Raw genomic sequence first — 10,794 nt, 5'->3', positions numbered from 1 at the left:
GAAATGGACCACAATATAAGTGGGCTTTTCTTTTGGCCCAACAATAGCTAAATAGAATTTTCTCAAATCAAAAGATTTCAAACCTACAGGTTGTCCCCAATTTAGCCAAAACAACTCTAACACTCTAGCAGAAATGGGCGAATTAATCAATTGACTCTCCACCACTAAGTTAGGCAGTGTTTGGTATGCATTCTTGAAATGCATTCTAAGTTGATTTTGTATTCTCAGATGATACAAATAGGTGTTTGTAGCGTTCGAGAAAACGAAAACAACCGAGAATGCATTCCAAGAATGCATACCAAACACAGCTTTAGTAAAATACAAGCACATTGGAAAGTTGTGAGCTGTGAGGACCCAGAAGTAACAGTTGAACTGGAACTGATGAGCTGTAAGGACCCAGAAGTAACAGTTGAACTGGAACTGACGAGCCGAATCCTTCTCTCCATCGCATGTGCTCCTCATTTTCAACTCGATCTGCACCATCCAAATGGCGCCAAAGCAATGTGACGACGCTTGTTGCCGTACTGGACTATTTGCAGCTCGGGATGCGCTAGAGAGGAGCCGAATCCGTAGTACCCTTTTGAAAGGCAAGTTTCCATATAATATGAGAGTATATAATAAGGGATTAAGGGTGAACACAAGGTTATAAATAGACAGAATCATTAATTTCTATTAAATTTCATATCCAATTTCTCTATGTTTTGGGTTCCATTAAATTTTTTATTTTTTAAATACTATGGAAACAAATTCCATCTATTTTATTTTCAATCATACAAGCAATTGACCGGTTAGTAAATGGTCTGATAGCGGGCTGGGCCTAGCACGATTATGGAAAGAGTGGGTAACGATGTTTAGTTGAATTTTTATCACCTCCAATTCGTTGCCCGTTTCAATTCCCCCCAATACCTCACATAGGAGCAGAAATGACCATCCTACCCCACCTTGGGCAGTGTGTTCGGATAGGGGATAAGGTGGTCATTTCCGCTCCTATGTGAGGAATTGGAGGGAATTGAAGCGGGTAGAAACTGGAGGTGATAACGACATTGTTAAGTCAATTATTAATCGACTGTTTATAGCGTGATTAGACCGTTTAAGCCTATTTAGCCTGATTATAGTACATTCACTAAGAGCCCTATTATGGACCATTAATAGACCCAACTGAATAGATGCGTATCCATGTCTTAAGCTACGAGACTTGATTAACGAAACGGTCGATAACAATGTATAACCTTAAATTGGTGGGGACAGGTTAGACCCAACTAAAACAACCGGTTCTAACTCTTGGCCGATCTTGCCCGATTGACATCCTTATCATCCATACTTTTTTTTGATGTGAAGGAAAACATTAAGCTATGTTTGGAAACCAAGAAAAGAAAAGAAAAACAAATGTAAGATATCAACAAAATGCAAAAAGTCCTAACCTATTAATTTTAGCTAAAGTGGGTGCAGAGGGTAGGGGTGTAATGTTCAGCTCAGAGAGCCATTGTCAGGCACAAAGATATGAACAGGCAAATACCGGTCAAGCCCTTATGGGACTATTGTACATAACATTACCCCACCTCGTCAATCCACTCTGGATCAAGAAGGACGGGTCAATAAAAACACCAATGTTATGATTGAAAGATCTGACCCTCATAAACTGATATACAAGGGAAGAAAACCCAATATTATATATATATATATATATATATATACCCACATCCAAGCCCTTATGGGACCGATGTGGGACTATTGTACATAACATCTCCACAATAAATTTAAAGGGAGGCCAGCACTTTCCATGTGTATATCTCTTTCCTTCTTAAAACAAAGGGGGTAAATATGTCTTTTCACATGGAGAAGAGAGATAGACTCATGGGAGTGCTGGCATAGGCCACACTCCCGGACGAGATCTTTTTCCCTAAAGAGAGATAAAGCATTTGAGACATTTAATAAATAGAACACAACCAAGACCATCAAGTGTGTTTGGGGGAGCATAGAAAAATTTGTAAAATTAAAAAGCCGAGATCTTCTCCATCAATGTTGGGTTATTGATTGATAGGGTCACACGTATATCCCATTTGCTAGAACCAACTAAAGTTGGTGAATGTGAACTACTTACTCCTTCACTTCTCAACTTTCACATTTTTTCTTACCTTTCAAAGACAATTGGCCGACCCAATAGCCACGGGGTGGGTATCAGCTGGTGGTGTCTCTTTCTTTTCAAACGCGGCATGACTCTTCAAAGTTCAAACCATACTCTGAAACCACACCTTTCTTTCTTTCGTTCTTTCTTTCTTAAACAGAGACAGAGAAAGCTCTGTTTTTATTGTCATGTGCAGTCCTCCGCTAATTGCTCCCACTTGGATTTTTCTCTTTGGCCAAAGCAACCCTTACCCACCACCAACTTTACTCCTTCTTCCCTTCCCTATTTATACCTAATAGTGAATCCTCCCTCCCTCCCTCAGTTTGAAACTCTCTCTCTATAGGTTGCAGAGATATGAAGATGAGGGAATTGCTTGTGGGTTTTCTAATTTGTGGAGTATGTGAAGTCATGATGGGTGCAGTACCTAAGAAGCCTGTAGATGTGCCATTTCAAAAGAATTATGTGCCCAGTTGGTCCAGTGATCATATCAAGTACATCAATGGTGGTTCCCAGGTCAAGCTTGTCCTTGACAAATACTCTGGTAACTACTACTTTTTCTATTACTACCATCACTACTGGGAGAGTTTTATTTCATTAACTTGGCTTGTGAGAAGGAATTTTAATTCTGTGAAATTTGTTTTAAGGAACGGGATTTCAGTCTAGAGGATCCTACTTGTTTGGGCATTTCAGTATGAGAATAAAGATGGTTGGAGGTAACTCTGCTGGGGTTGTCACTGCTTTCTATGTAAAAATTTGCTCTTTCCTTTTAATTATATTTCTTTTATAATGGCTATGGTGTTGCTTCTAATGGCATTCTCATCTCATTTTGCTTGATTTGATATTGGTTGGTCTTTTTTTTTTTTTTTTTTTTTTTTTTTTTTGTGCTTCAGCTTTCATCACAGAATACAGAGCATGATGAGATAGATTTTGAGTTCTTGGGGAACAGAACAGGTCAGCCTTACATTTTGCAGACAAATGTCTTCACAGGAGGGAAAGGAGACAGAGAGCAAAGGATCTACCTCTGGTTTGATCCTACCAAGCATTATCATACCTACTCCCTTTTATGGAACATGTATCAGATTGTGTGAGTTCCATTTTCTTCATTTTTCATTCATGGGTCCAATCAAAGAGATCCATTGATCTATTCATTTTTACAAAGCAATAGTATATATCCTAAGGCTATGTTTGGAGAGTCCGCCCAATAAGCACTGGCTGTGATGGGTGTACATCGGGATGTGTGTGGTGTGCTTGCATGCATCCCGATGCACGTACAATCAGCCCAGTCGTCGGATGGCTCATTGGATTCTCCTACTCATTGGAGAGGTTCCGACTCATGTTTGGAATGCAAGAAATGTGTTTAAAAATAAAAAGAAAAGAAAATTTTACTTACGATAAAAGTAAGGAGGAAAATAATAATGAGTAGATGTGTTCTACTCTATTTATTTTTTTAATATCTAAGGATTTTTATTGAGGTGTTGGGAGTTACAGACGTACAATTAAAGATTGGAACCATAATTTTAGGTATCAAGATCGGGATGGTCATAGAGGCCGATCCATATTGGTATCGATTGTGGACGACATCGATATGTCTGATATTGTATTAGTGGTATTGAATTAAGGGAGGGCAAAAAAGTTTTAAAAAAAAATGTATTTGGTATCTTGAGGGGCAAAAGTGTTGATTTAATCAAGGTTTTAGTAATCAGTATCAGTCTCAGCTGATTCACATCAATATCAATATTGATGGCAACCGATATTGGTCCCCATATCATACACTAAAACCTTGGTCAGATCGGATTGGGCAGATTTTGATTCTCCCAAATCCAACTCGGTCCTTTTTTCTATAAATAAACCCTAGATTTCTGTCGATTATGAGCAATATCTAGACCAATTCTTGGTGCCTTCATATATTTGAAGAGCTCTTTATCAAAAAAATATATATATTTGAGGAGCTATCTTCACTACATACCTAAAGATTTTAAATTGGACCCTTTAACATTTAACATAGTATCATATATCAAAAAAAAGAAAAAACAAATTATGCCAAAGCCACCCATGAGTGGAAGTGTTGATTAACCCCCTCCCCCCTACTTTTCATTCCAAACATAGCCTAAATCCATTGATCTGTCCTAGGTCAGATTTAGGATTTAGGATTTTTAAAGTGGGTTTGAATTATGGACTAATAATCATGAGAACAAATTTTCTAATCATGAGAACAAAATTTCACAGCTTCTTCGTGGATGAAGTGCCTATAAGGATATTCAAGAACAGCAAAGATCTTGGTGTGAAGTTCCCCTTCAACCAACCCATGAAGATATATTCAAGCCTATGGAATGCAGATGACTGGGCTACCAGAGGAGGATTGGATAAAACTGATTGGACGAAAGCACCTTTTGTAGCATCATACACTTCCTTCCACGTGGACGGTTGCGATGCTTCGTCGCCTCAATCGGCACAAGTGTGCAACACTCGTGGGAAAATGTGGTGGGACCAGAAAGCCTTCCAAGACTTAGATGGGCTTCAGTACAGGAGACTCCAATGGGTCCGAAAGAAATACACAATTTACAACTATTGCACTGATAGATCAAGGTTCCCTAGTGTCCCTCCGGAGTGTGCTAGGGATAGGGACATATAGGAAGACAATCTTTTTTTGCTTGGTATTTCACATAGAGAGAATATCGTTGGTTGTGCTATTCACGGATTGTTATCCTCTTCAATTTGCTCTTTTTCAATTCTTCCAATTTCTCACATGGGGGCAGAAATGACCGAAAACACTATCTAAGGTGGGGTCCACTCCCCCCTATTAGAGGAATTGAAGGAATTGGAGGTGCTCGCGAATTGGAGGTGATAATGTGGTATTATTTACTTTCATTAAATTTTTTTTTTTTTGGTAAGAACTTTCATTAATTAAATGTATAAGGATAGAAGTGATATCTAAATATTTTTCATTCATCTTAGCTTGTCTCTCAAAGTATGGAGAAATAAATGTGTGGACAAAGTTTTCCTTCGACCAATGAAGGTTCAAGTTCAATCACCATCTTAGGGTTCACAAAACCCCTATGGTTTTAGTATGCTCCCAAAATACCCCTTGATACTCACTCGCGTTCATCCTTCAGCCTATAGCAAATGGATTCCTATTCACCGAGGCTAAAGGAAGACTCAAGGGTAGAGTGGTCATAAAAATTATTCAGAATTCCTATCATTAGCAATTAACAGAATTCACTAACGACTGAGTTTGAGTGTTAAATGGTGAATTTAGCTCATCTCCAGGGAGGCGTGCGCCCAGGGTGCTGCCAAGGAACGGCATCTAGTGGTTGAGCTGTACCGCACACATCTCGGCGCACTCCTAAGGATGTGTGTAGTACAGATGGTACAGCCCAACAACTGGCAGCTCCTTGGAAACGATCCTGATCCTTAAATGGTTTGGAAAGTAGGGATAATTTATGTACTTTTTAGAAACATGGGAGAATGTACTTAAAGAGATACATCAGGGGAGGTCCATTGGATAACGACAATTATATATTTCTTATAAAAGTTCTTAACAATTACTTATTTGCTTCATTTTCCAAAGTTAAACATTCCAGTTTTTTAAACCAAAATTAAGCAGAATAATAAAATATTTCAATTCCATCCAAGATCAAGAAGGGAAGTGAAATTAATTTTGAATAACAAAATTTGTTAGTTATGATTGTGTAGCAAATGTGAAATTTTATCAATAACATTAATTAAACTTTGTATATAGATTATGGAAAAAAGAACATTACTTGGGCATGTGCGGTATGCTGCCCTTGGGCCCAAACACAGGTACGGTGAAAATGACCGTCTTTGATTGATTTAATCCGAGTTCTGAGTTTTTAAACTCTGCTTTGTCTTTACTAGGGCTTCTCGAGCAATACAAATAATTCTTTTATCAACTGAGAATGTGAAATCAACCAAGAATGTGAGAATGTGAAATCAACCAAGAATGTATTCTAATAATGCATACCAAGCTCTGCCTTTGGTTTCACTTGCATTCCCCTTAGCAATCATCAATAGTTATGTGGCAAATCTGAAATATAGAAATAATTCTGAGAACTCTACGAACTGACCATTTTTAGTGGTCGAAGTGTTTAAGAACTCACTAAAAATGGGTACTTTTAGCATGGTTTTAAAAGATGGAATTAGAAAGTGTCGATTCCGATCCAAATCAACCAAAAACATGGTAGAATTGACGGGTATTAGTCACAATCATGGTTTGAGGTATCGGATCGGATTGGTATCGGTCGAGGCCGATCTCAAGATTTGACCGATACAACAAGTTTTGACTAGATCGTTGATTGGATCGCCCAACTCGGTTGGATCGGCCGATCTGATCCGATCTTTGACCAATCCAATTGAATATTTTTTTTATTTTTTCAAAGTTCTTAAGTTTTTTTTTTTTTTTTAGGTTTTTTATATTATCTTGACCGACACCGATCGATACTAACCGATACCAATCGATTTTGACCGATCCGATCCAGATAATAACGGCCGATCCGATCCTGAGATCACAACACCCACCAACTCTATCCGATACATGACCCGATCGATAAAAAAACAATTTTGGGGGGGTTTTTTGACCGATCCTGACCGATTTAGACAGATCCGATCCTGATCCAGAAAGGTTTCGGCCATGACCGATCCCGAGTCCAATACTTGGATTTTGAACCTTGGTCACAATTGATTCCAATCCAAGTAGACTTTTGCACATTGAATAGGATTTAAAATGGAATAATGTTACTTGCCTTAGTTTAATATTTTATATTTTCTGAATTCATTGTTAGAAGCAATTGCTGGAGTAGCTCAGTTGGTTAGTTTGGATGGCTGATAACCACAAGGTCGAAGGTTCAAGCCTTTCATCTAGCGTTTTTTATTTTATATTTCATGTTTTTTCGGCCCAGCCCATCCAAAGTTGGCCTTGAAGGGTTTGGGCTGGGCTTTTCAACCCATTGGATTTTTTTTATCTTTTTGGCAAGGGATGAAACATTGCGACTCCCTGAGGTTTGCCCTAAATACAGTGCAACCCCCTTTGTTTCTAAATTATACATTCGACACCTTTAAATGGACGGTGTTAATAATAAAATGTAAAATGTCAATTTTCCCTTCTAACATTTATTACCAAAAGCCTATTCAAACCTTTTTAACCGTTTGCCTTCCCCACAATTGAAGCTGCTGCTATCTTCTTTGAAGTTGCAGGACTTGAAACTCACCCGCAGAGGTATGCCCTTCTCCACCTATCATTATCTCTCTCTTCTCTCCCTCATCTCAACTGCCCCTCTCTTTTCTCTCGTACAGACTACAGAGACGAAACAAATAAGGGAAGAAAGAAGAATTGTTGTACAATCTGAAGTAATTTTGTATCAATTCTAACGGCGAGCGGTAGCAACGCTCGAGCACTGCCATTCTAAAACAGTGATGGCAGTGCTCCATCAATCTCAATCATTGATTTTCTGACATAAAATCTGAACCGTTCAATTTTTTAAAGCACAATTTTATTTATCTTTTAAGTTATTACCGGCTATTACAGGTCTCTTCTTTCTCTCCTTTTTGACTCCGGAGTTGGATTTCTCACCGGCGCCGACGAAGATCGAGAGACACCGTGAAGTTGATATCTCTCTCTCTCCATCGGTTACCGTCAATGAATCCCCGTCATCTTCCTAAAGAAAAAAGTGGAACCCTACTGAGATGGGATGAAAAAAACAGAGCATGGGTAGGGACTGGGATGGGGAAAAAGGGGATGGGGGTGAGCTGGTTAGGGGAGGATTAGGGAAGAGGGAAGGCGTGAACAGGGTTGAAAGAGCAATAGTCATTTCCGCCTACATGAGGTACCTATACTGGATGACTCCGTTGGATTCAAGTTCTTAATTAGGGGATATCTCAGTTGGATTCTTAGGACTCTATAGACTCTGTGTTTCTAATCTTCTGAAGTCTCGCACCCCCGAAAAAGTAGAAAATTTTTCTTAACTTTCCACGAAGAACAACATTGTTCAACACATTATTGATTGAGGTCTCTGACAATGGTCTTAAAAAATAGCCGGTTTTCAAGAAAAAGTTTAGTCAGCCCTTATGTTTCCACAGTCATACTCATACATCAGTCCTTGTAGGAATCCTAAACTTGTTTAAAATTCCTTACCCTTAACTACAAAAATTAATCTACCGTATGATTTCTATTTCAATTTTGGATTGATTTCTTGAAATAGTCAACAAATAGTTTTTTGGTCAAAAATTTGAAATTGTTTTGGTTGTATCAATATGAAATATTTCAAGAATAAAAAAATTCGTGTGATAATTCAAATTCTAAGAATAAATTCTCTATATTTCTTTGGGAAGGATGGTGGTGGTGGGGTCTGGGTAGTGGTGGTGGTGACTGTGGTGGCAAGGTAGTGGTGACGTAGAAGTAGTGGGGGTGGTGGTGGTGGTGATGGCAATTGTGGTGGTGGTAGCGGCGGCGGTAGCGGTGGCAGCGACAGTGGTGACGGTGGTGGTGATGGCGGGGTAGTGGTGGTGGTGGCGGCGGTGGCAGTGGTGGGAGTGGGGTGGTGATGATGAGACCACTAGGAGAAGAAGGGTGGTATTTTATTTTTAACATGAAATTACTACTTTGCCCATAAACTTAACCATGTGTTCATTCAAGAGCAAGAGTGCTAAATCAAATGAAATAGAAATTCTGAAACAACTCCTCAGCTATTTCAGAATTTCTATTTTATTGAAATAAGATGTAAAAATCAAACCAAATAATTTCAGAAATACAAATCACCCCCTGAAATTGAAATAGAAATCATACAAAATCAGGCCTAACAATTCAAAGCCAATCTGCCATTACTCTGTTTTTGTTTTTCTGTTTTTATCTTCCTTCATGTGTCCATGGTTGTACAAAGTACAAGTTAGATTTTCTCTCTCTGTATTTATTTAGAATTGATGCAAATGGTGTAAACAAGGGTAGGTTCGGCCGTAGGGAGAAGAGTTGGGGCGGTAGTGTTAGTTGCCTTTGCAAAAGAAAAGGAGAGGGGCAACGTTGCAGGGGTCTTTAGCGTGTGATGAAGACGAAGAAGAAAATGACTGAGAACTAGGCGGTGGTGTTCGTCGCCTCTTCTCGCTTCTTCCCTTCTTCTAAATAGAACTAGGGCTCCAGCGGCGATGGTCCTTGGAGAAGAAAACTAGGGTTTAGCCGGTTATGGGTTAAAATCTTGAACGGTTAGGATTTTTTGGATTAAAATCAATGGTTGATCTTGATTTGGTGCGTTTAACATTGCATTTATCCATTTTTTTTCCTTTTGTTTGTGCTTCAAAAAATTGAACGGCTCAGATTTTATGTCAGAAAATCAATGACTGAGATTGATGGAGCATTACCATCATTGTTTTATAATGGCAACGCTTGAGCGCTTGCAACCTTTTAGCCCAATTCTAAATGATAACAACATACCCGCACCAAAATTTCTCCAAAATGAGGATCAACAAGTACACCACTGCTGCAATTACTTGCCTTTTTAGGTGCTTTCTTCAACCCTTGGAGATTGAACAAATTGCAGAGGAAGCATTAAGTACTCCCATCAAACATTACATTCCTCATCATAGAAAATTTGTGCTGAAATAGCATTACTGTGCAATAAGTCATTGAATATCAACTAATTCAGAGGCAACTGCCATGACTACTACTTCTCCCTCAGAAGACACCATGCACCACAAACGATTTTTTTTCTGGTGGTTCCATTTGAGGAATATAGAATGGGATTTTTGATTGAAATTAGTTAAAAAAAAAATAGCAGAATCGAACCCTAATTGGTGAGTAGAGATGATTCGAACCCTAAATTGAAAAAAAATTAGAATGGGATTTTTTATTGGAAGTCTAATATCTCATATTCGAACCCTAAATAAAAAAAAAATAAATTGCCTCCCCCGTTGTCATAGGTCATCGCAGGTCTTGGTGATGATCTCAGCAAATCCCATGTCGCAGGTCGTCGCCGATCGTCGCAACTCTCGGTGATGGTCCCAGTAGATCCCACGTCGCAGGTCGTCGCCGATCGTCGCAACTCTCGTTGATGGTCCCAATAGATCCCACGAATGGTTCGTGTGTAGCAAGCAGGGGATGGAGTTGAAGATGGCCTCAGGAGGTCGCCATCTTGAGAACCCTAAAATACATCTTCCTTATCATGCTTTCGAGTAGCAAAGGAAAGAGTTGAAGATGGCCTGAGGCAGATCTCCAGAACCCTAAACCCGCGATTGATTCGAGTGGCAGGGTAAGGGGGTGTGAATTTAGGGATGGTCTATGGACAAAATGATAAATTCACACCCCATTAGGGGTATATCAGTCATTTGAAGGCACTAATTACCAACACTGCAACGGAGTGGAGCTGACTGTAATAGCTAACCTAAACTCAAGGGATCAAGGTGTATAATTTAGAAATATAGGGGGTTGCACTGAATTTAAGACAAACCTTAAGGGGTCCCACTGTAATTTACCCTAATTTTAACTATGCTGAAAATTTAAAAAGAAAAGAAGGAAATAAGATTTTATAAATTTTTTTTTTGGTACGAATACGATTTTATAAATGAGAGCAAATGAGAGAGAAAGATGGTGTAGGTTTTTATAATTGGTTATTAAATCAAAGGAAAAGGGTTCTCCAAGCAAGAGGCATTGGGAGTGCATCAATGAA

General features: G+C 38.9%; 1 protein-coding gene and 1 long non-coding RNA gene across 2 annotated transcripts; one reads left to right on the top strand and one right to left on the bottom strand.

Annotated features, from left to right (window-relative positions):
- Nucleotides 1-2,460: 2,460 nt before the first annotated feature.
- On the top strand, nt 2,461-4,772 carry LOC122657776 (probable xyloglucan endotransglucosylase/hydrolase protein). Its single transcript, XM_043852569.1, has 4 exons — nt 2,461-2,666; nt 2,770-2,870; nt 3,016-3,209; nt 4,352-4,772. Exons 1-4 carry the CDS (start codon nt 2,480-2,482, stop codon nt 4,755-4,757), a joined length of 888 nt encoding a protein of 295 aa, XP_043708504.1. The 5' UTR covers nt 2,461-2,479; the 3' UTR covers nt 4,758-4,772.
- A 1,242-nt stretch (nt 4,773-6,014) lies between these two features.
- LOC122657873 lies at nt 6,015-9,691 on the bottom strand. The gene is made up of 4 exons (XR_006332382.1): nt 9,570-9,691; nt 9,440-9,441; nt 8,284-8,293; nt 6,015-6,026 (listed from the first exon to the last, which is right to left on the bottom strand). It is a non-coding gene; the product is annotated as an uncharacterized LOC122657873 (long non-coding RNA).
- Nucleotides 9,692-10,794: the final 1,103 nt, after the last annotated feature.

This window comes from Telopea speciosissima, chromosome 4 (assembly GCF_018873765.1).
Source record: "Telopea speciosissima isolate NSW1024214 ecotype Mountain lineage chromosome 4, Tspe_v1, whole genome shotgun sequence".
In the NCBI taxonomy this organism is placed as follows: Eukaryota; Viridiplantae; Streptophyta; class Magnoliopsida; order Proteales; family Proteaceae; genus Telopea; species Telopea speciosissima.
The sequence above is the reverse complement of the archived record's forward strand: the minus strand, read 5'-3'. Positions and strand labels throughout refer to the sequence as shown.